Source organism: Ranitomeya variabilis, chromosome 5 (assembly GCF_051348905.1).
Source record: "Ranitomeya variabilis isolate aRanVar5 chromosome 5, aRanVar5.hap1, whole genome shotgun sequence".
Taxonomy (NCBI): Eukaryota; Metazoa; Chordata; class Amphibia; order Anura; family Dendrobatidae; genus Ranitomeya; species Ranitomeya variabilis.
In genome coordinates, this window is record NC_135236.1 from 551,545,462 (window position 1) to 551,571,833 (window position 26,372).

The following is a 26,372-nucleotide window of genomic DNA, read 5'->3' on the forward strand; positions in this document are numbered from 1 at the left end:
GCGACCAGGCCCCTGCTGTGACATCGCTGGTCGTGTCGGAATGGCCTGGACCTTTTTTTGATCGTTGAGATCCCGCTGCGTAGCACACATCGCTGTGTTTGACACCTTACCAACGACCTCCTTGACTACAACGTCACACAGGATGTCCCTCATCGAGGTCTGAATCGTCATAATAGCTGCCATGTGACAGGGTCACAACAACCAACGACATCGTTGTACAGGTCGCTACATCGCTGCTGCGTCGTTGGGAAGATCTCACTGTTTGACATCTCACCAGCGACCACATAGCGACGCAGCAACGATCCCTGACAGGTCGTATCGTTGTCGGGATCGCTTTTGCGTCGCTAAGTGTGACGGGGCCTTGACAGTGGATATCTCCTAGAGAACAAAGGAAGCTTGGCCAAGAGAGCCCTCCTATGTATAGAAGAGTCAGAGGAGATAGCTGCTGGCCAAATAATTAGCTGAACCATTGTTAAGCTGACAGTGTGTATGAGGGGCTCTACTGTATTTTGTGTTGCTCCCTGGGGTTTAGTCATCCTCAGCAGCAGAGCTGGTTCCTTGCTCATCACCAGGCTGGGCAATAATCAGTGGCTTCTACTCTTCGTGCCTTGGGAGACCAGCACGAACAGTTGCACCCTTAGCGTCTTTGACAAGAAGCAGCACCTGCACAATAGTATCATCTTGTCATAAAAGTGTTTTATCACCAGTAGGTGGGAGGGAGACAGGATAGAACAGCTTCAGCAAAGGTGCTCATCCACACGTTTCTGACCAAAGCCTCAGAAGTGAGGGTGCTGGAGGGAAGAGATGCTTGAATATGAAATGTAAATTATCAAGCAGCCAAGGACATAGGAGATGACATTGGGGAAGAGCAAAGACCAAACTAATTACTGTCTTATAATTTCCTGCAGATGGTGGTCATGGAGAATTTAGTCCCCAAACTTTCCCTATAGGGCCCCATAGTTACTTGTCATGCCCTTGGCTACTGATATCCAATCATCAAGTAACACGATTTTTGTTTTTAAAGGTTCAAAAAGAAATCGAGCAGGAAAATTTGTCCAAACAATATTTACGTGAAATCATTAAGAAGGAATGCTGGGATTCTATGTCAATTAAAGGATGTTCTGTCGTGGTGGGTATAGCTCATCGTCGTTATATTTCGGATAACACATTAGCGTAAGGTGACAATCAATATGGTTTATCATATAGCAAAAATGAATCTCAGAGGAAAAAACACACATTAAGTAATGAGATGTTAACCACCAATTAGAATATTAGGGATGAGAGTGGAGAAAATCACCACCACACGTGTGTATACAGGATAGATAAAGACCCATAGGTGAAGCTATAAATATATAAGGAGGACACAAACCAAATACAAGAGTCTATAGTATAAAAAGGTATAGCTTTATTAGTAACTTAGAAATTAAAATTTGGAAGGGTTGGGAATTAATAAGGTGGAAAGCGGACGTAATGACAAGGGACAATTACATATTACGATGTAAATAATTATGCATAGAATTAATAAACAATACAAAAATCAAAAGATAAAGTCAAAACCATATAATACAAAGTATGAACATAAAGTGCATAGGTGTATAATACTAACAAGTTGGTTTAAATGCCTGGATTGAAAGTAAAAAGGCAAGTGATGTTGCAAGGTTTGCAAGTTATGATACATGTAAGTAAAGAGAGAATAAAGTATAGTGCATGTTCATATAATAGATAATAAGACCTTAGTGTATGTCTATGCGGTGAATGAGTCTAATTATCACCAAGTGGTGTGGAGAAACCACATGTAGAACAATATATCAATCAATATGCTTGGATTAGCGTTCACATTACCTGGGTGTCAATGTGAGTATAGTGTCCCTGGAAATGACCCCTGACGAAGGCAGACGCTGAAACGCGCGTCGGGGTGGACATATTCTCGACACTATACTCACATTGACAACCACGTAAGGTGAACGCTAATGCAAGCATATTGATTGATATAATGTTCTACATGTGGTTGCTCCACACCACTTGGTGATAATTAGACTCATTCACCGCATAGACATACATGCGGTGCATGTGCACACAGTACCGACCGCCCTTTCATTATTGCCTCCTGTCACCTCTTACGCCACACCGAAGTGTACTGAGTGGCTTCATAGAGGAGGAGAGATCAGTTTTGTGCTCCTCCTGTGTTCAGTGCATGCAGTGGAGGAGCACAAGACTGATCTCTCCTACTTTCTGAAGCCCCTCAATACACGTCTGTGTGTGGCAAGTGGGATGCACTGAAAGAGGGTCCTGCCCCCACACTGTGCTCGCCGCTGACACCGTCATAGTCAGTGTGCACGTGCAGCACTGCGGATAGTGTTTGGCCAGTGGTAACTCTATCCAAGTGAGCGCTCTTAGAAAATCCAATGATACCTTATGAGGCCATGGCTAGTGGGGAAGTTACCGATTAGGGTCCTTCATGTGGCTGCAGACTTGTTTAGGTTCTGTTCACATTACTGATTTATGTGCTATTGTTTAAAGTCTTTTCACACAGAACATGAAGTGACAAACTATCCTTTAAAAGAGCGAACAGCTAAGGAATTGGAAGATATTGCCAGAGTGTTAAATGTCAAGAAGACGGAATCACTTGACCTCAAAGTAAAGTATAAAATAAGAATATTTGTCCTTTGGCAATGCAAAGTTCATTGTAAAAATCTGTAGATTAGGAAACATTCGCAGGTAATATTATCAGAAATATGTGAATCTGCTCCTTTCTGCAGCTCCGGTGGTCTCTGCTGGGACACAGGTAATGATGACCCAACCACCAATCTCCTCATCCTGCAGTGATCATGGGGCTGGTGACGACGTCCCTTGCAGTCAGGCAGAGACCGTCGGAGCAGCAGTTCTGGAGTAGGGAGCAGATGAGGTTATGGAGTCCTGTACTCCCGTGCTTTATCCCATACAGTCCACTGTAATATCAATTTGTCTTCTAACCCTGCACTAAAGCTTCATGCACAAATCTGTTCCATGTGCCACTTCTCAACAAGTCCATAATACAGACCATTGGCTAGTATATGTCTGTGATGCCAGTATATGTCTATGTGATGTCAGTGTATGCCTGTGTGATGCCAGCGTATGCCTGTGTGATGCCAGTGTATGCCTGTGTGATGACAGTGTATGCCTGTGTGATGCCAGTGTGATGCCAGTGTGATGCCTGTGTGATGCCAGTGTGATGCCTGTGTGATGCCAGTGTAAGCCTGTGTGATGCCAGTGTAAGCCTGTGTGATGCCAGTGTATGCCTACGTGATGCCAGTGTATGCCTATGTGATGCCTGTGTGTTGTGAAATTGGATTTTGGGCTCCCCCGGTGGCCACTGGTGGAATTGAACTGGTGTGCATCATCCTCTCTGTTCACCTGTTTCCATCAGGATGTGGGAGTCGCTATTTAACCTTGCTCCTCTGTCACTTCCATGCCGGTCAACATTGTAATCAGAAGCCTTTCTGTGCATGTTCCTGCTGCTAGACAACTCCCAGCTAAGTTGGACTTAGTCCTTGTTTGTTTTTGCATTTTGTTCCATTTCACAGCTGTAGTTTCGTTTCTGTGTCTGGAAAGCTCTTGTGATCTGAAATTGCCACTCTGATGTTATGAGTTAATACTAGAGTCTTAAAGTAATTTCAGGATGGTATTTCGATAGGGTTTTCAGCTGACCATGAAAGTGCCCTTTCTGTCTTCCTGCTATCTAGTAAGCGGACCTCAATTTTGCTAAACCTATTTTCATACTACGTTTGTCATTTCATCTAAAATCACCGCCAATATTTGTGGGGGCCTCTGTCTGCCTTTCGGGGAAATTTCTCTAGAGGTGAGCCAGGACTATATTTTCCTCTGCCAGGATTAGTTAGTCCTCCGGCCGGCGCTGGGCGTCTAGGGATAAAACGCAGGCTACGCTACCCGGCTACTGTTAGTTGTGCGGCAGGTTTAGTTCATGGTCAGTTTAGTTTCCATCCTTCCAAGAGCTAGTTCTTATGTTTGCTGGGCTATGTTCTCTTGCCATTGAGAACCATAACACCTGTGTGATGACAGTGTATGCCTGTGTGATGCCTGTGTGATGACAGTATATACCTGTGTGATGCCAGTGTAAGCCTGTGTGTTGCCAGTGTATGCCTATGTGATGCCAGTGTATGCCTGTGATGCCAGTCTGATGCCTGTGTGATGCCAGTGTATGTCTGTGTGATGCAAGTGTATGCCTACGTGATGCCAGTGTGATGCCTGTGTGATGCCAGTGTGATGCCTGTGTGATGCCAGTGTATGCCTATGTGATGCCAGTGTATGCCTGTGATGCCAGTGTGATGCCTGTGTGATGCCAGTGTATGTCTGTGTGATGGCAGTGTATGCCTACGTGATGCCAGTGTGATGCCTGTGTGATGCCAGTGTATGCCTATGTGATGCCAGTGTGATGCCTGTGTGATGAGTGTATACCTGTGTGATGCCAGTGTGATGCCAGTGTATGCCTATGTGATGCCTGTGTGATGACAGTATATACCTGTGTGATGCCAGTGTAAGCCTGTGTGATGCCAGTGTATGCCTATGTGATGCCAGTGTATGCCTATGTGATGCCTGTGTGATGCCAGTGTATGTCTGTGTGATGCCAGCGTATGCCTGTGTGGTGCCTGTGTGATGACAGTATATACCTGTGTGATGCCAGTGTATGCCTATGTGATGCCAGTGTATACCTGTGTGATGCCAGTGTATGTCTGTGTGATGACAGTGTATGCCTACGTGATGCCAGTGTGATGCCTGTGTGATGCCAGTGTGATGCCTGTGTGATGCCAGTGTATGCCTATGTGATGCCAGTGTATGCCTGTGATGCCAGTGTGATGCCTGTGTGATGCCAGTGTATGTCTGTGTGATGGCAGTGTATGCCTACGTGATGCCAGTGTGATGCCTGTGTGATGCCAGTGTATGCCTATGTGATGCCAGTGTGATGCTTGTGTGATGAGTGTATACCTGTGTGATGCCAGTGTGATGCCAGTGTATGCCTATGTGATGCCTGTGTGATGACAGTGTATGTCTGTGTGATGCCAGTGTAAGCCTGTGTGATGCCAGTGTATGCCTATGTGATGCCTGTGTGATGCCAGTGTATGTCTGTGTGATGCCAGCGTATGCCTACGTGATGCCAGTGTGATGCCTGTGTGATGCCAGTGTATGCCTATATGATGCCAGTGTGATGCCTGTGTGATGAGTGTATACCTGTGTGATGCCAGTGTGATGCAGGTGTATGCCTATGTGATGCCAGTGTGATGCCAGTGTATGTCTGTGTGATGCCAGCGTATGCCTACGTGATGCCAGTGTGATGCCTGTGTGATGCCAGTGTATGCCTATATGATGCCAGTGTGATGCCTGTGTGATGAGTGTATACCTGTGTGATGCCAGTGTATGCCTGTGTGATGCCAGTGTATGCCTATGTGATGCCAGTGTGGTGCCTGTGTGATGCCAGTGTATGCCTGTGTGGTGCCTGTGTGATGACAGTATATACCTGTGTGATGCCAGTGTATGCCTATGTGATGCCAGTGTATGCCTGTGTGATGACAGTGTATGCCTATGTGATGCCTGTGTGATGCCAGTGTATGCCTGTGTGATGCCTGTGTGGTGCCTGTGTGATGACAGTATATACCTGTGTGATGCCAGTGTGATTCCTATGTGAGGCATTGCATTATTCAAGCCACAGAGATACAGTATAGAGCCACTGATATATTTACATGGATCCCACCCATGGCCACGTGTATGCGATCTCACAAAACAGTTTGCCTACATTCTTTTGTTGATGGTTAAATAAACTTTCCATTTTAGATCAGAAAGGAAATTGTTGAGGTTCAGGCTCAAATTGGAGCGGAAGAAGAAGAAGAAGTGGAGGAAGAGACTGAGCAAAGCCAGGATACCACATCTCTGATCGGGAGTCTGAGTGACCAATATGGTGGAGATACTTCCAACCTGTACAGCCAACTGGAGATGCACAGCCGAGAGGAGAAAATTAACCAGATTATATTGCTGCAGGTCAGTGCATGTAATGGTGCTGTTTAAAGGGAACTGGACATCGCCAAAAATGCTATTAACCTGCAGATATTGGAATAACCTTCAGGTAAATAGCGTTCTAACCCTGTGTACACCATAAAAATGAAGTTTTAATCACAGTGTAATCTCCACTTAAAGGCCCTTTCTGGGTCAGCCCATAGGATTGTCCCACTATTTACCTGCAGATTAACTATTTATGCGGGTAAATAGAGTTTTTGATTATATCAGATTCTCTGTTATGCTATGTTCCCATGATGAGTTTTTGGCAAGGTTTTTTACGTTACATATTTTAAAAAAAATACAACTATGGTACCGAAAATCTGCAACATCAAAAGCTCATCGTGGGAATGTAGCCTAAGTGTTTCACTACTCCCATCAATCCCTTAAAGACCGCCGATACGTGACCGCCGATATGTCTTTTAACAGCGGCAGTTAAGGGTACTTATGCCTCAGCGCCGCTTTTTAGTCAGAATTTCTCCGGGGTCTTGGCTACCAAGTCAGATTTTCCACTTAATTTCTCTCTCCTCTGATGTGATCTCACATCAGAGGAGAGAGAAATAAGGTCCCTCGATCCCTCACTGATAACCTCTGGAGTCCCTGCATCCCCCCGTGAAGTCCCCCGGGCCGCCGGCATCTTCTTCCAGGAGAAAATGGCAGGCGCATGCGCAGTTCATTTTGATCACTGTGATAGACCCTATCACAGTGATCAAAATAAAAAATAGTAAATCAAATCCCCCTTAATCACCCCCTTAGTTAGGTAAAAATGATAAAAAAAAATGTATTTATTTCAATTTTTGCATTTGGGCTACAGTTGGGCTAAAGTGAGTTGGGATAAAGTTAGGGTTAGGGTTGGGCTAAAGTTAGGGTTATGGTTGGGCTAAAGTTAGGGTTAGGGTTGGGATGAAGTTAGAATTAGGGTTGGACTAATGTTAGGGTTGGGCTAGGGTTAAGATAGGGCTAGGGTTAGGGTTGGGCTGAAGTTGGGGATGGTCTAAAGTTAGGGTTGGGCTAAAGTTAGGGCTGTGGTTATGGTTGGAATTACGGTTATGGTTGGAATTAGGGTTAGGGGTGTGTTAGGTTTAGATTTGTGGTTAGGGTTATGGTTAGGGTTGGTATTAGGGTTAGGGGTGTGTTGGGGTTAGGGTTATGGTTAGGGTTGGGATTAGGGTTAGGGGTGTGTTGGGGTTAGGGTTGGAGTTAGAATTGGGGGGTTCCACTGTTTAGGTACATCAGGGGGTCTCCAAATGCGACATGGAGCCACCATTGATTCTAGCCAATTTTGCATTCAAAAAGTCAAATGGTGCTTCCTTCCTTCTGAGCTCTGCCATGCACCCAAACAGTGGCTTTCCCCCAGATACGTGGCATCGGCATACTCAGGAGAAATTGCACAACAAATTTTGTGGTCCATTTTCTCCTGATACCCCTGTGAAAATAACAAAATTGGTTCCAAAATAAATTTTTTGTGAAAAAAGTAAAATGTTCATTTTTTGCTTACATATTGCTTTAGTTCTCGTGAAGCACCTGAAGGGTTAATAAACTTCTTGAATGTGGTTTTGCGCACCTTGAGAGGTGCAGTTTTTAGAATGGTGTCACTTTTAGGTATTTTCTGTTATACCGACCCCTCAAACTCACTTCAAATGTGAGGTGGCCCCTAAAAAAAAGGTTTTGTAAATTTTGTTGGAAAAATTAGAAATTGCTGCTCAACTTTTAACGTCCTAACAAAAAAATTATGTTTCCAAAATTGTGCTGATGTAAAGCAGGCATGTGGAAAATGTTAATTATTAACTATTTAGTGTAACACGACTCTAATTTAAGGATACAAAAATTAAAATTTGAAAATTGCAAAATTTACAAAATTTTTGCCAAATTTCCATTTTTTTCATAAATAAATGCAAGTTATATCGAAGAAATTTTACCATTAACATGAAGTACAATATGTCACGAGAAAGCAATCTCAATGGGATCCAGAGTTATAACCTCATAAAGTGACAGTGGTCAGAATTGTAAATATTGGCTCATTGAGTATAAAATTGGCTCTGTCACTAAGGGGTTAAACTAAAGTGAAGAAAGCTCATGTATACCTGCCTCACTGAGACAGACTCCATTTCTTCTCAGAGATGGCCATACAGTGCACAATTAGAAGATACAAAATGCCCCCAGCTCTTCACACTATTTGATGTCTTCCTGCTATTTTGAGTTAAAGTTGAAAAGATGTTGCCACTTATACTTATTGTGTGCACAATTGTTAGGAAAGTGAGCATTTTGGCCCCATCATCATGTTTATGCAAGTTATCAGTGATCTGATTAATAGGTAAAAAAAACGGATTCAGCTGAGATCAGTTATTTAAAAACGGACTTGCGTCTGCGCAACTTATTTGCTGCTGGATCCGTTCTAACGGATCACTACTGGACATGTGAACAAAGCCCTACATGCCGAATGTCTATACTCGGACAGTAAAACATACACTGAACTTGACGCCAACTGTGTCATCCTTTATTTTGCAGGACATCATCTATAAGGTAAAAATAGGCTTTAACAAAGAGTTTGAATTAGTCCACAAACAGAAGGAGCAAGAGGTTTCTCGTGTGAAGGAAAGGAATCAGAGAATCCTGGCGATAATGTCTGAGCTAAATATACAGGAAAAACTAATGGAACCAAAATTTACTGATAATGAAAAGCCAGAAAGAGCCCTCACCGTGGACGACTCCGAGGTAATAGTTTGATTGAACATCATCACGCACTGCCATCATCTGCTTCAGTTTAATCTAGCCCAATATTGTTTAGACCAATGTGGAGATGAGCAAAACGATTTGTTGGACCCGATCCAGCTGCCAGACAGTAACTGGGCCTAAAGTAACAATATACTCTGTCCACTTTGATTGGTTTTAACACTTGCTGTCATTAGTATTTTGTGTTATTACACCTGCACTATGGCATGATAAAGTCATATTGACCACTGCAAGTTACATTGAAAAATGTTTTACATGAAAAGTGCCCTCCAAGGTTGTGACCGTATTACTAGAACAATTATGATACAGCAAGTGAAATAAGTATTGAACATGTTATCAATTTTCTAAGCAAATGTATTTCTAAAGATGCTATTGACATGAAGTTTTCACTAGATGTCGGTAACAACCCATCCAAACACAGGCAAATTAAACCATATATGTCCATAAGTTAAGTTATATGTAATAATGAGAGATGACACAGGAAAAAAGTATTGAACATCCTTACTGAAATTTAATTAATACTTCATACAAAGGAGAGCACGTGGCTGTGGTTGGTTTATGGTGAAATTATGTTCTTTCCGCTTCCAGATTGAAGCCCCAACATTACTTACTGGAAACTTCAGTAGTTTAGAAATTGTTCTATAAACAATGCCATCAGTATGTTTTGCAACAATAAGGTTGTGAAAGTCTTGACACAACTCACTGGTTTTACCCATCATGAGAAGTTTCTTGTGTGTCACCTTGGTAATGAGACACTTTTAATGCACTATCACTTGAACCAGATAATATTTTTCAATAAGTGCAGGATTGCTTTCTGATTACTGATAGATTTCAGCTGGTGTCATGACTTTCCATGGATTTTTGCACCTCTGTTTCTTCATTTGTTGAATACTTTTTTCCTGTGTCATTTCATATAATTACGCACTTCAAAATTCTGCAATTCCTCTTATGACCACTAGTGGTGATAAACAACCCCAGCATACTAATGCACACCAGTAAGACAACAATTATATGAAGACACACCATGATTGCCAGAGAAGAAACTTGGATGTATAAACATTTCAGCACAATATATCTATAAAATGTGATCTCTATAGGCAGAAAGCTATGCTGACATGCATTTTATGGTGTGATGCTATTGCTGGCTGTTCCATTAACTATGGTTCTTGTTTGTGACTAAAGATAAAAGTTGAAAAATATTTAACGCCTGAACAAAAAATAAAGGCAGAGCGGCAAGCGAAGCAGGAGGAGGAGAAGCGTTTGGCAGCGCAGGTAATGGAGATGGTAATATGATTGATGGGGAGAACTTTACTGTGAGGTGTAAGTAGATTTCAGGAGGAGCTACTGAGCCCCACATTTGTTAAGGTTTTTCTTGCTTTTATGTGGAGCATTTTAATCTAGGACATCTAACGAAAATGAACGGAAAAGGGCTTGCACCTTTCTGCTTGGCCTAAGATGTTGTAAAAATGCCACACAGGGCCTGACGTAAAAAAAATAATAGTAAATAAAGTACTTCCATCAATTTTTATCCTCTTAATTGCAATCATATAGCACTGTGTACTTACTGTACAATTGCTCATTTTGCCTTTCTACCCAGTTAATGCTTCTCTTTTCCATTAGGTCTATGACATCATGTGATTAATAACTGACCATCTGAAACCATCTAAGCTTTATGTAGAAACAGGAGGTCAGTTTTCTCTGCACAAGTCATCATTGCAAAAGTCCCTGGTGGGGGAAGAGGTAGCAGCTGGGTCAGGAGTTGAAAAGGGGAATGATAAATGCAGGGACAAGAGACTTCCTGTTTCTACATAGAGCAGAGAAAAGACAAGAACTAGCAGGGTAGAAAGGAAAAATGAGCAACTGTAAGTACACAGTGCTATATAATATGATTGCAATATATTAAGTGGATAAAAACTTTGGTGGAAGTGCTTCGCTAATAGGAATGACGTATGGTGTGATAGATTTACCATACAAGGTGACATTAGTCATACATTTGTTACAACAGAGATCTAAAAATTAGACTGGCTGGAATTACACCATGGTTTGTACATTTTTACAACCTCCCAACATTTGTTTCCCACTTTTCTGGACATTTTTTTAAGCTCAGTCCCAATCACCTAGGAAATGCAGAGTAAGGCTTACTTTTAGGCAAATTAGCAGAAGCCATAACTACTTTCTGACTGATTTTGTAGAAGAGTATTGCTAAAAACTTGACGGTGCATGGAGTCAATGCATTTTGTGTAATTTTTAGTTAATAATTTAGGTTTCAGGATGTAGAAGTGAAATGTTTAGTCTTTTTTTCAGCAGTTTGTGTATATAGGGAGAATAACAGTGTGTGAACACTTTACGGCAGCTGCAGTCACTTGACAGAGAAATCTATAGAGATTATGATTTAGACAGGCAACCATGGCCGTTAAGCAACCACCGATTGGCTGTTTGTAAACTGATCGGCAGGCATGTAGTAGCCAGTTTAGAGCTGCACTCAGGCACACAACCATGTTCTTTCCATGTGAGAAGATTGATCCATTTATGCTAACCAGACTCTCATCAAAGTTTGATCAGAGTGGGATCCCATTTTCTTGGAGGTGTAGTGAAAAAAAAAGTTTCCCCACCTTCTTCATGCAGTCAGTCCATGAAAATCAGACCCACCGGTCTTAATTACTCTCTAGTGACATATATGCTGATTTCAGGAGAGATAGTTAATCCTATAATACTATCTATTTCAGGAAGACAACGCCAAACAGCGAGCTCTCAATGATATGATGGGGGGCGTCTTGGAGGTGAAGAAGGAGGATATCTTGAGAATGGTGAGATTTCAATGAACAGAACAAATGACCAAGTATATTTTACAATTCCATCATACATTATATTTATGGGGAGTCTGCATCCTGTACAATGGGTCATATGCCCTAAACATTTGTCAACATTTCTGTCATTTATCTATACCATGATGGGGAAGAGGTGACTTTCTATGAAGCATGTGGTGCATGGCTGAGGGACCTTATTGGCAAAGGCAAAGCGACTGTCCCTCTCCACTCAGTAGTTGTACCTCATATTCTTATTAAGTCCATAATACCTCTAAAAGTCTTGGAAAATATGAAAAAGTTCATTACCTTATGTGGTGGAAGACAACTCCCTTGTACAGAGACGCCTGATGATCAAGTGGAGCTCAACTATTCCCAAAAATAACAAAGTTTGACTGTAGATGTCTTCAAAAGATCTCTCCAACCAGATGGTTATGTGAAACACACTGGTCCCACAAATAAGAACAGATGTGCCTCCAAAGATGTGTGTAGTATGTTCTTAAAGTCCTTTGGATGACCGGCCTATGGGCGGGTAGGGGTGTGCATAATAAACCAAGACAGAGAAAGGTAATGGTTGGAGAACCTCCTGCCCATACCCCACTGCCAATAGTCCTGTCTCTGGCCAGTCTAACAGGCTGTATATTCAATGAAGCCCCCTGCAGGGAACAACAATGGGACACAACCCCCTCACTAGGTGCATTAAAGGCAAATGTTAATGCAGTACCTGAATATGTTCATGAAGAAGACTGACAGGGAGGATAATGTGATACACTGTAAGGCTATGTTCACACGCAGCATTTTTGCAACATGATTTTTCTGCAGCCAAAAAAACCCGCAGGTTTTGCTATGTTTTTACTGGGGTTTTATGTTGTGTTACTGGTTAATTTTTTATGGGAATTACATTTAAATAAAGTTCATTTTATTCACCAAAAACACAGCAAAACCCTGTATTTTACATTTACTCATTGCTTTCTACGAGTGAAATAATGCTGCAAAAAACACTGAAAGAAGTGACCTGCTGCAGTTCTCAAAATCAGTCAGGAAAAAGGAGTGCATGAGATTTCTGAGATCTCATAGCCTTTGCTGGCACAAAAATGCTGCAAAAGGCTACGTGTGAACATATCCTAAAGAGAAAAATCTGGTAAAAAAATCCACATAAAACGCGTTAAATCCTTTTTATGTGGATTTTGCAGCAGTTCCACTTTCTAAGGGTATATACACACATTGCAGATTTCCTGCGGATCCGCAGCGTTTTTTTCCACGCAGAAACGCTGCAAATCCGCAAGTGATTTACAGTACAATGTAAATTAATGGCAAAAAAAATGCTGTGCTAATGGTGCAGAAAAATCTGTACGGAAAACGCAGCAGATTCAAAAAAGGACCATGTCAATTCTTTTTGCGGATCTGCTGCGTTTCTACACCCATTCCATTTCCATAATAAACATCCACAAGGGTAAAAAAAAGGAAGAAATCCGCACAATATCCGCAAAAAAAACCGCACAGAAACCTCAAAAAAACACACAGATTCTGACCTGCGTTTTCTGTCATGAAATGCAGAATCTGCACAGAAAATTCCAGTCAAATCCGCAACGTGTGCACATAGCCTAATTGTATTTAAAAAGGTCCCTTTATGTAGGGTCACAGAGTTTTTTTACTTTGATTTTTGTATGTTTTTTCAGCATGATTTTTTATGATTTTTTAATTATAACATGGGATATAGCTATATGTTGTGAGTTTTTTTGCGCTTTTCTAACACATGTTAGAAATGTGCACAAAAGAACCCCGCGGTATCTGCCCTACAGACGGGTTTTCACATCCACATGGATAAGAGGCTTGTCAAGCAGATTTTAAGCTTTTTGTGGATTGTGGGTTTTAATCGGAGAGCAAAAACTCAGTCATATACATAGAGGATAGAGGTGGGTGGTCTTGGATATTTTGGCCTACGATGCCGTGCTTATCACTTGCCCAACAAATGGAACATGCCTGATAGTTTGACAGATAACTAATGCTCATCAGATGAAAGAAACAATTGTTTATTCCTCCAAAATAACCGAAGGTTGATCGCAGTGGTTGAAAGCAGACATTTTTTTTTACCCAATACTTTATGTCTTTCAGGAAGTGACACAACCAGGTTTTTTGGCCAAAGCTGAGACCGAATGGTCTGAAGATGAAAAAAAGCAGTTCAAGGACTATGATAAAAAATGTAAGGAGCTCAACGAGGAGAAGGAGAAGTACAGGAAGGTGAGAGTTTACTTGTTAAATCTGTTCATGGCTACTAACAGTAAAAGGGTAAATGCCATACATTACAGATGCATAAAGCAATGGCGGTCTCCATGTATCAGGCCCTGTGTCTCATGCACAATAGATAAGCGCTGGTTGGACAATAGGCCGGCCATTGCCTTTACCCGACTCCTTTGTACATAAGAGGGATCATTCGGCTGAGTGGTCCTGTGTTCTCTGTGATGCTACCAGACCCCTCTGGCCTCATCTAGGGGAATTGGGGAAACTCCCATACATACTAGACTGTCAGCTGAGCCCACCAATATCAGCAGGTTCGGCTGATGGTTAAGCTTACCCATCTGTATGAGTGTCACCATCTGTGAGATATGTCAGGTGTCAGCTTAGTTGTGTCGGTGTTGCTTCAGTTTTTTCCATGAGTTTTTTTTTTTTCTCACTGAAGCAGGTAGACAGTCCGAAATTATTTTATCCATTGACTTGGTGCGTGTACATCGGACTGCACTCGGGTGTCGTCTGTGTGCAGTCCAATGTTTAACACACACCCATAGACGTGTATGGGTGCGAGTGACCCAAATATACAGAGACACTCACAGCATGCTGTGACTGTGTTCTCATGCCAGATCGACATGAGAAAATAATCTCTGATCTGCACTGCCTCATAGAATAACGCTGTGCCGAGTCCTGTCCGATAAAGCATCACATAACACTGGGCCATATTATCCGTCAGTGTGAGTGTACCCTAAAACTGATGTGTGTATGGATCAATGAAATTCTATAGGTCAGTGTGTTGTCCCAGAGAAAAAAAGTCTGCACAAGTACGTGTCACATGGCTGAGTGTATGTAACCTAATTTGTATGGGGGCCTAAGGCAGCTGTATAACATTTCCTAGAAATAGGCTGAGGCTTGTAGTGCCCCTTAGCTGACCTGGCTAAGAGCCTGATTTTTTTAGATTGTGCTCAGATGAGGCGTTATTAGTGACTTCGAAGTGCTCGAAAAATAGCCGCAACACATTCATGGATTGTCTGTTTGTTAGTCAACCCCTCCTTGCGTTGCGAACAGCAGTGAGACATGTGGCCGCAGGGACTCAAACATATTTTTCAAGCACGCCGAAGACACTCGGCTAGCACACGAGCATGCTGAGATAACACCTTATCCGAGCACATATAAGATAATGGTATTCCAAAGAAAATGGCTTTTTAAGTGGCATGAAACAAAAATTATCGCAGCACATAGGACACTACCTCGCATCTTGAACCCCAACTAACTAATATGCCAAATCTTTAATGAAGTCCTCCCTCAGTACTCTGGCTCTTACCTTCAAGTCCCGTCTGGGGGTCAGTTGACCTGTCTGTCTCCAGCAGATCTCTTCTCGGCTGGGAGCGCTCCTTCTAGAATGGGCCCTAGATGGGTGTGGGCCCAACAGATCTCTTCTCGGCTGGGAGCACTCCTTCTAGAATGGGCCCTAGATGGGTGTGGGCTCAACAGATCTCTTCTTGGCTGTGAGCGCTCCCTCTAGAATGGGCCCTAGATGGGTGTGGGCCCAACAGATCTCTTCTTGGCTGTGAGCACTCCCTCTAGAATGGGCCCTAGATGGGTGTGGGCCCAACAGATCTCTTCTTGGCTGTGAGCGCTCCCTCTAGAATGGGCCCTAGATGGGTGTGGGCCCAACAGATCTCTTCTCGGCTGGGAGTGCTCCTTCTAGAATAGGCTCTAGATGGGTGTGGGCCAAACAAATCTCTTCTTGGCTGTGAGCGATCCCTCTAGAATGGGCCCTAGATGGGTGTGGGCCCAACAGATCTCTTCTCGGCTGTGAGTGCTCCCTCTAGAATGGGCACTAGATGGGTGCGGGCACAACAAATCTCTTCTCGGCTGGGAGCACTCTCTCTAGAATGGGCCCTAGATGGGTGTAGGCACAACAGATCACTTCTCGGCTGGGAGCGCTCCTTCTAGAATAGGCCCTAGATGGGTGTGGGCCCAACAAATCTCTTCTTGGCTGTGAGCGCTCCCTCTAGAATGGGCCCTAGATGGGTGTGGGCCCAACAGATCTCTTCTCGGCTGGGAGCGCTCTCTCTAGAATGGGCCCTAGATGGGTGTAGGCACAACAGATCACTTCTCGGGTGGGAGTGCTCCCTCTAGAATGGGCCCTAGATGGGTGTGGGCCCAACAGATCTCTTCTCGGCTGGGAGTGCCCCTTCTAGAATAGGCTCTAGATGGGTGTGGGCCCAACAAATCTCTTCTTGGCTGTGAGCGATCCCTCTAGAATGGGCCCTAGATGGGTGTGGGCCCAACAGATCTCTTCTCGGCTGTGAGCGCTCCCTCTAGAATAGGCTCTAGATGGGTGTGGGCCCAACAAATCTCTTCTTGGCTGTGAGCGATCCCTGTAGAATGGGCCCTTGATGGGTGTGGGCCCAACAGATCTCTTCTCGGCTGTGAGCGCTCCCTCTAGAATGGGCCCTAGATGGGTGCGGGCACAACAAACCTCTTCTCGGCTGGGAGCACTCTCTCTAGAATGGGCCCTAGATGGGTGTAGGCACAACAGATCACTTCTCGGCTGGGAGCGCTCCTTCTAGAATAGGCCCTAGATGGGTGTGGGCCCAACAAATCTCTTCTTGGCTGTGAGCGCTCCCTCTAGAATGGGCCCTAGATGGGTGTGGGCCCAACAGATCTCTTCTCGGCTGGGAGCGCTCTCTCTAGAATGGGCCCTAGATGGGTGTAGGCACAACAGATCACTTCTCGGGTGGGAGTGCTCCCTCTAGAATGGGCCCTAGATGGGTGTGGGCCCAACAGATCTCTTCTCGGCTGGGAGTGCCCCTTCTAGAATAGGCTCTAGATGGGTGTGGGCCCAACAAATCTCTTCTTGGCTGTGAGCGATCCCTCTAGAATGGGCCCTAGATGGGTGTGGGCCCAACAGATCTCTTCTCGGCTGTGAGCGCTCCCTCTAGAATAGGCTCTAGATGGGTGTGGGCCCAACAAATCTCTTCTTGGCTGTGAGCGATCCCTCTAGAATGGGCCCTTGATGGGTGTGGGCCCAACAGATCTCTTCTCGGCTGTGAGCGCTCCCTCTAGAATGGGCCCTAGATGGGTGCGGGCACAACAAATCTCTTCTCGGCTGGGAGCGCTCTCTCTAGAATGGGCCCTAGATGGGTGTAGGCACAACAGATCACTTCTCGGCTGGGAGCGCTCCTTCTAGAATAGGCCCTAGATGGGTGTGGGCCCAACAAATCTCTTCTTGGCTGTGAGCGCTCCCTCTAGAATGGGCCCTAGATGGGTGTGGGCCCAACAGATCTCTTCTCGGCTGGGAGCGCTCTCTCTAGAATGGGCCCTAGATGGGTGTAGGCACAACAGATCACTTCTCGGGTGGGAGTGCTCCCTCTAGAATGGGCCCTAGATGGATGTGGGCCCAGGTCATTTTCAACCCTGTGTTTGGGTTGCTCTCTAGTCTTACCTTTCACCCTAAGGCCCCTTCACATGTCTGTGTTTCAGGTACAAGTGGCATCCGTTTTCACATGAACCAGAGACCCATAACCACATGTACCTATTAAAACCTATGCTGATCTTCACATATCCGTGTATTCACACAAACTATGTCTCTGTGTGGCCCACCTGTCTGTTTTTTACCAGCAGCACGGATGACCAGGGCCAATACAAGTCTATGGGTTCCTGTAAAACACGTACAGCACATGGATGGCATTCGTGTGCTGTACGTGTTTAACATTGCAACGTATAGGAGAAGCTTTGGAATTGATTTTTCTTAAGCCATACCAGAAAAAAACAGATGACACACTGATCCAAAACACTGAAGACACTGGTACTGTTTTTTCCAGTACTGGTATCATATGGACGTGTGAAGGGGCCTAAGGCTGGGTACAAAGGATCAAATTTCATACTTACATAGACCACAATAACTGGTCTAATGGTGGGTCTCCAGACCCAAACTTGCAATCTCATATGAGACTTGAAGTTCCGGTTGGGAGACTCATAGTTAGTTCAGGCATTGCAGTCTCTATATGGACCATGAAATACACCTGTGTGAACACGGCCTTAAGGCCCATTTAGACCGGCAATTACGGTATCTGATAAGTGAACAAAATGCTCTTTTTTCAAAATGCTTGACAAATGAACAATAAATGCGCTGCCAATAACATGGATACTCTATGCGCACAGAACGATCATATTAAAACTTGTTCTGTGCACATGGGAAGTGCAATTAATTAGTCTAAACACTCTATTAAAGATGTTTTCCACTACTAGGACAACCTGGTCTCAATCCGAGTGTTTGTCCCGATAAAATAAAAACAGTTATATTCACATCTGGTGCCAGCGCTATTCCAGCGGTGTCGGCACTCGCTCTCCCGTGGCTCGTGAGGTTATGAGCCCTAAGCCTGTTACCCCTCACATTACTGTCTTCGCCTTCAGACGTATAAGTAAATAACAGGAAGTGAGAGCTCTGGCTGGCCGATCACTTCCTGCTAATTACTTATACAGAAACAGTGATGCCAGCACTGACTGGGCTCAGGGCTCACATGACATAGCAATGTCACATGAGCCCCGGGAATGCTAGGGCCAACACCACTGGAATGGTGCCAGCACCGGAGTTGAGTATAAGATGTTTTATTTTAACGGGTCCAAACATCGGGAATGAGAAGAGGTTGTCCAAGTAATGGATAGCTCCTTTAAACGACGGCCAACTGTCTTGTATGTAACCGATCCGCTCACCTCTTATGGAGTGAATAACACTGGGACTAGGCATCTTATGGTGACATCTCTCTTCAATCCTATTAATAACTATCTTGGACAATGTCTATGCTTTTTCAGTTTCCTTGTTATCATTTATCAAGTTGTTTTCCAAGTTCCAATCACGTTACTTGATTCTTGACAACTTTCTTTGTAGAGACTGTCTAAGGTAACATTGCTGATGAAACCCAACTGTTTCACTGTTGTATGCATGTAATGGCTGCTCAATTTCAATGTCAGCTTTTTGCCACTGTTTTCTTTAGCTTTTGTTTTGGACACAGTATGGTATTTAAGCCCTTTCTTTCTGATAACCAAATCACCTTGTGAAGCAATTTCTGTCTTGTCTCCTCTTTTGTGTTGGTTATCTTTTTCTCTGACTGCACACATGGCAGACAAGTAGGGAGACATCTACAATTTGCATATCACACTTATGGCCAAAGCCAGGTATTTACCTAATAATTGGATTAGCATATCCAGTAGTTATCTCTGTTGTTAATTTTGTTTTGAGATAACAAAAACAGGAATAAAATGACTGAATGCAGATCCTAAAATGATTTAAAGGTCCTAAAAAGTCTTCTGTTTAACTTCAAATCAGCTGCGATCAGATTTTTCACTGGATTGAAAAAAAAGTCTGCATAACCTCTTTAGCAACTGGATCTGTGTTTTTTTCTAAAGGCCATGGTTAGTATTTGACATCAGTATTTGTAGGCCAAAACCAGGAATGGAACAATCAGAAGAAAAGTATACCAGAAACACGTCACCACTTCTGTGTTTATCACCCACTCCTGGTTTTGGCTTACAAATACTGATGGAAAATACTGACCAAATAGTGATCTTGTGAACGTGGCCTAATATTGAAGTCTGTGGGAAACTGATGATAATGGATGGTCATCTATTATGTCATCCATCAGCAGGCCTGTTATTTGGCACTCCGCATGGCATACTCACTTCACCAGATACCACTTCATCAAGTCATACTACCCCACGGATACCACGTCACCATGTCATACTCGCATCACCACGTCACCATGTCATACTCACTTCACCACGTTACCATGTCATACACACGTTACCACGTATGCGGGCGCACTCATATATACATCCCCACGTACATGGATGCACTCATACACACATATTCACCCACAGGGACACCATGTCCTACACACGTCACCACGTACAAGTCATCACATCATGGGACACACTCACACACGGCACCATGTACTCGGACACCACATCACCATGTTATACTTCACCATGGATACCACTTCACCATGTCATACTCACTTCACCATGGATACCACGTCACCATGGCATACTCACTTCACCACGTCACCATGTCATACTCACTTCACCATGGATACCACGTCACCATGTCATACTTCCCCACAGATATCACGTCGCCATGTCATACTCAGTTCACCACGGATACCATGTCACCATGTCATACTCACTTTACCATGGATACCATGTCACCATGTCATACTTCCCCAAGGATGTCACGTCACCATGTCATACTCACTTCACCACAGATACCACATCACCTTGTCATACTCACTTCACCATGGATACCACGTCATCATGTCATACTCACTTCACCACGGATACCACGTCACCATGTCATACTCACTTCACCACGGATACCACATCACCATGTCATACTCACTTCCCCACGGATACCACTTCACCATGTCATACTTCCCCACGGATACCACTTCACCATGTCATACTCACTTCACCACGGATACCACGTCACCATGTCATGCTTACTTCACCATGGATACCACATCACCATGTCATACTCACTTCACCACGTCACCATGTCATACTGTCTTCACCACGTCACCATGTCATACACGTTACCACATATGCGGACGCACTCATATATACATCACTACATTCACAAGTCATCACATTATGGGACACTCTCACACACGGCACCATGGGCACGGACACCACGTCACCATGTCATACTTCACCACGGATACCATGTCATACTCACTTCACCAAGGATACCATGTCACCATGTCGTACTCACCTTCCCCACGGATACCACTTCATCAAGTCATACTTCCCCACGGATACCACTTCACCATGTCATACTCACTTCACCACAGATACCACATCACCTTGTCATACTCACTTCACCATGGATACCACGTCACCATGTCATACTTCACCACGGTTAACACATCACCATGTCATACTCACTTCACCACGGATACAACGTCACCATGTCATACTCACTTCACCACGGATACCACGTCACCATGTCATGCTTACTTCACCATGGATACCACATCACCATGTCATACTCACTTCACCACGTCACCATGTCATACACGATACCACATATGCGGACGCACTCATATATACATCACCACATTCACAAGTCATCACATTATGGGACACACACACGGCACCATGGGCACGGACACCACGTCACCATGTCATACTTCACCAAGGATACCATGTCACCATGTCATACTCATCTTCCCCACGGATACCACTTCATCAAGTCATACTTCCCCACGGATACCACTTCACCATGTCATACTCACATCACCACAGATACCACGTCACCATGTCATACTCACTTTCCCATGGATACCACATCACCATGTCATACTTACGTCACCACGGATACCACACCACCAAGTCATACTCACTTCACCATGTCACCATGTCATACACACGTTACCACTTATGCGGACGCAATCATATATACATCACCACATTCACAAGTCATCACATTATGGGACACCCTCACACACGGCACCATGTGCATGGACACCACGTCACCATGTCATACTTCACCACGGATTACAAGCCATACTTCACCAAGGATACCATGTCATACGTCACCATGTCATACTCACTTCCCCACGGATACCATATAACCATGTCATACTCCACCACATCACCATGTCATACTCACTTCACCACGTCACCATGTCATACTCACTTCACCAGACATACCAAATCACCATGTCATACTCACTTCACCATATAAACATAAGGATGAATGACCTCGGGGAGGTCAAAACATCCAACACCGCGGAGACACCATCACGTGTTTCTCAACACAGTGATCCAGAACACTGCCCCCATCCCTAAAGAGAAATATGCAAATGCATGTAGAAAAGCCACGGAGACACCATCACGTGTTTCTCAACGCAAGCAATAAATAGCCAGGTCTTTCACCGGGAAGGAACAACCACGGGAAGGGCAGCATCCAATAAAGGAAAACCACCTATGCCAAAACATGGTATCCATCCACAGACAGCTGTTTCAGGGTATTTGCCCCTCATCAGTGTGGAGTAGGAAACTGGCTATTAGAAGCAGTGCCTAGTGAAAAGGCTATGAACATAAGGATGAATGACCTCGGGGAGATCAAAACATCCAACACCGCGGAGACACCATCATATGATTCTCAACACAGTGATCCAGAACACTGCCCCCATCCCTAAAGAGAAATATGCAAATGCATGTAGAAAAACCTTCCCGTGGTTGTTCCTTCCCGGTGAAAGACCTGGCTATTTATTGCTTACTCACTTGACCATGTCATACACATGTTACCATGTATGCGGACGCACTCATCTTATTAAATAATTACCTTGTAATGTCTTCACATCCTGTTCTGTCCATATGTGTCCGGATCCCAGAATTCCAAGTGGCAGAAATTCACTGACTGCCATATTGGGACACCCAAGTGATGGGTGTCTCAATGTGGAAACTGCTGGTGGTACCTTCCTCTTGCACGGTACCACCAGTGGAACACCGTTGCATCACACACACACGCTGTATATGCAGCGCCCCAGAGTCCTGGTCGTTGCAGTGATGTCATTCTTCCACCAGGGGGAGTGATATTACATCTGATGGCAATAAAGGAGATCTTCCTACCAGGTATCACAAACCATACACTACACTTCACACTCCAGACCACCAGGGGGAGCCTTGCTCCTATCTACTAGGGCACTCCTCACAGAAGGGTAAAACTGGTGGGATGGATAGAAAGTTAGAGAGAAGCTGGCTGGGCTTTGCCAAGGCAACATTTGTCAGGCAGACAGGGGGAAAGGAGGAACATCTGAGCTGCAGACAGAGGGTCCCTGTCAGGGGTGGGATCCTGACAGAGGCCTAGCAAGATAGAAAGCTACGGAGCTGCGCCTGCCCCACATGCGGCAGCATCCTAAGAAAGGACACAAAGAGAATTGTATTGTAGAGGGTGAGAAACGAAATCACAGCACAAGGAGAAATCATCAGGAGGAGTTTTGCCCTGAAATAGGCTGCCTCCTTCTGAGGCGCGTAGCCGGTGGCCGGAACACTGAGGGAGTAATTGTCTCTATGCTTTACTTCAGAGACCAGCAGGACAGTCAATTCCAAGTTGGCTGCCTGACCTTAATACCTAAGAAGACACAGTGACAACTTGTGGGGGTCGGGGCATCTCTAGGGTCCCTATAAACAAGCCTCAGGCCATCAGTCATACGGGTTTGTCCTATCCATACCATCTAGGGGACAGAGAGGAAGAAATAACATCTAGAACATCTACAAGAGTTGTGAGGACCTTACCGGGAAGCTCAGCAGGGAGGTACTACAACACACAGGCGCTAGTAGGAAGGCTACTGATTTCCACCTGGATAAGGGGACTCTGGATTTGCCTTCGGACCAGCCGGGCTCTACCTACCCTGTGGTCTGTACGCTGGACTGTGGATGCTGAAGCCCCCAGTAAAAGGTAAAGAGACTGCAACCTTGTGTCCTCGTTATTCACTGCGCCTTACAACATCCACCATCACCCCCTACACTTCTGTGAAGCCCTGGGGATACACTTTACCTGTGGGAAGGTATACCATCTAGCTGCCATAACATCACCCCAGCGGACCCTTAAGCAGCGTCGGTCACCCTGACCGAATACCACAGGTGGCGTCACAAACTTTATACAAATTCTCCCTTTCATTGGACGCCCCTCTAAGGGTCACGGTACCGGGTCAGGCCACCGTGACATCCACGCAGAACACTGAAGGACCCGGTGCCGAGTACCCCATTGCCCTTAACGTGGGGGCGATCCATAGATGCTGTACGCACCAGGACACACAGGGGGGAGCTCAAATGAGAGAACACATGAGGGAAGAAGACACAGTGGTAGAGAGAGAGCAGACAAGGGGGAGAGCACATGGGGTACACAGGTCAAAGAAGAGATGACATGAGAGGAGAAGACAGCAGATGGGGGAGAGAGAAAGCGCACAGGGGTGAGAGAGACAGAGCACAGGGGGGAGACAGCTCAAGCGGGACAGCACATGAGGGGGGAACACAGCACAGGAAGGTGAGAGACAGCAGACAAGGGGGATGGATAGCACATGGGGTAGACAGGTCAAAGAAGAGAGCACAGACTGGAGAAGTCAGCAAATGGGGAAAGAGAGAGTGGATAGGTGGGTGAGCACATGGGGGAGAGATTCTCAACGCTGAAAAGCCTGCCCCATCGTGACATTACCGCCCTCCCGATGAGATAGCATTGGGCCTCCATCTAGTATATACATCACCACATTCACGGATGCACTCATACACACGTATTCACCCACAAGGGCACCATGACATACATGTGACCACACAGAAGGACACACTCACTCCTATGTCACCATATACAGCGACGCACTCATATACTTTCCACACTGACACATGTATAACACACTCACTATGGCACTGATTCATGAAAGCGATTTCCCCAGAATTCTGGTGTGAATTGTTTTGAAAAGGCATAACATTTACAACATTTGTGGCATTTTCAATAGTCAGTTTCTCACAGCTCCGCCAAAATGGGCAGAGCTTTGGCGAGAAGGGAGCACAATCCCACAGCTTGTTCAATTCATGTTGAGTGGTGTTCCTGACATGATACGTATGCAAATCTGCCGTAATTTATGACAGAAATGTACTCCAGTCCTCAAAAATTAAAACAACAGTTACTGTTTAAGTGTTTTTGCCCTTCTCATCCAGGTATGTTTTTATGGTGTAAGCAAAATGAAATGATATTGTGGTCACTGATACCAAGGTTAGGCTGGGTTCATACTGTGTTCTGGCAGTCCGTTAGACGGACTGCGTTACACCGCGGCATAACGCGGTGTAATGCAGTCTGTTAACGCTGCCATTAATCTCTATTTCAGGCGCATCGCTAGCGCACGCCCAAAATTTATCGTCATTGAGTGACGGACCCTGGGACGTGGGCTGCAGCGTTTCCGGATCCGTCATCGCTAGCATCACTGATAGAGCATCTGCTAGCTCTGTCTGCGCTAGCGCGATGGCATGTCAGCACTTGCGTTAACGCAGCCTGTTTAACGCATGTGTTGAACGGGCTGCTGTTAACGCAGTGTGAACCTAGGCCCATTGTGAACAGCTACATTTACAACAAGGTCTGTATAGTTAGAAATGATGAGATGTGAAGAGCTGGCCTTGTTCTAAAGACTATTGGACCAATGAACGTAGAGCAGAATCCACAGCTCTAAGGGATGTAGATTTTTTCCAGCATTGAGCGCCAGTAATGTTGATATTGTTGTTTCATTAGAGATTTGCTTGATCGTCAGTTCAGCCTCAGGAATCAGTTTCCATTCAGTGACAGTAAGCAGAAGAAGATGTGCTGGTTGGATCTTATGTATACATAAGGCCAGACAGGAAATTGCTAAAGCAATAATTCTATTAATCTCATCAGCATCTCAGGGGCCTCAAGCCATTGGACTCCCAGCCAATAGGCTCATTTGATCAGAAAAATCACAACGTTTCAGCCATGCAGGGTCTTTGTCAAGACATAAAAAGTAAGATATGCATATCTCTCTTTTTTATGGCTTGATAAAGGCCCTGCGTGGCCCCAACATTGTGAGTTTTCTGTACCAAAAGGATTTTATCTGGTGCTCTGGTTCCTTAATTTCTCTGTATTGCTACAACCTTGTGGAGGGTGGCATGAAGTGTATATAGTAGAACTTTTTGCATGTATGTAGCAGAGCTATATATATGTATGTAGCAGAGCTTTGTGTGGTGTTTATGAAGCAGGACTGTGTGTGTGTGCATACAGAAGAGCTGTGTATGTAGCAATGCTGAGTGTGCATGTACAGCAGAGCTGAGTGTACATGTGTGCTGTAGAGAGTTTACCTTTGTAAAGCTGTATCTATAATGATGTACTTCAACATTATGTATCTATATCTGTATCTGTATGCTGCGGCTCTGCTCTTTGCTCTGCAACCTGCAGCTCTGCGCGCCGCAACCTGCGGTTCTGCTCTGCTGCACACCTTACGGTTCTGCTTTGCTGCGCACCTTGCGGTTCTGCTCTGCTGCGCACCTTGCGTTTCTGCTCTGCTTCGCATCCTGCGATTCTGCTTTGCACCACTTCCCGCGGTTCAGCTCTGCTCTGCATCCAGCGGTTCTGCCCTGCTCCGCATCTGCGGTTCTGCGCTGCACCACACCCTGCAGTTCTGCTTTGCTCCGCATCCTGCAGTTCTGCTTTACTCCCACTCTGCTCCCTGCGGTTCCTGTCCCTTTAGTCTGTACTAGCTCCTACCGGTTCCTGTCCCTCCAGTCTGAACTGGTTCCTACTTGCTCCCTTTTCCCACTCGTACCTGCCTATGTTCTTGTCCTACCCGAACCAGTTCTAGTCCTGCTAGCCGTGTCCGCCTGCCTGCCAATAGTGCCAGCCGTGTCCGCCTGCCTGCCAATAGTGCCAGCTGTGCCCGCCTGCCAATAGTGCCAGCAGTGCCTGCCAAGAGTGCCAGCCGTGCCTGCCTGCCAAGAGTGCCAGCCATGCCAACTTGCCTGCCAAGAGTGCCAGCCGTGTCTGCCTAC

The 26,372-nt window shown here is 44.9% G+C and overlaps 1 protein-coding gene across 2 annotated transcripts in view; it reads left to right on the forward strand.

Moving 5' to 3' along the window:
• Positions 1 to 26,372, forward strand: part of CFAP43 (cilia and flagella associated protein 43) — a 125,950-nt gene that overhangs the window by 62,284 nt on the left and 37,294 nt on the right. For both annotated transcript variants that reach the window (XM_077265903.1, XM_077265904.1), the window contains exons 21-27: positions 1,025 to 1,129; positions 2,521 to 2,637; positions 5,827 to 6,030; positions 8,554 to 8,760; positions 9,961 to 10,050; positions 11,505 to 11,585; positions 13,698 to 13,823. In XM_077265903.1, coding sequence (XP_077122018.1) covers positions 1,025 to 1,129; positions 2,521 to 2,637; positions 5,827 to 6,030; positions 8,554 to 8,760; positions 9,961 to 10,050; positions 11,505 to 11,585; positions 13,698 to 13,823 — 930 coding nt within the window. The remainder of the gene's footprint in view (positions 1 to 1,024; positions 1,130 to 2,520; positions 2,638 to 5,826; positions 6,031 to 8,553; positions 8,761 to 9,960; positions 10,051 to 11,504; positions 11,586 to 13,697; positions 13,824 to 26,372) is intronic.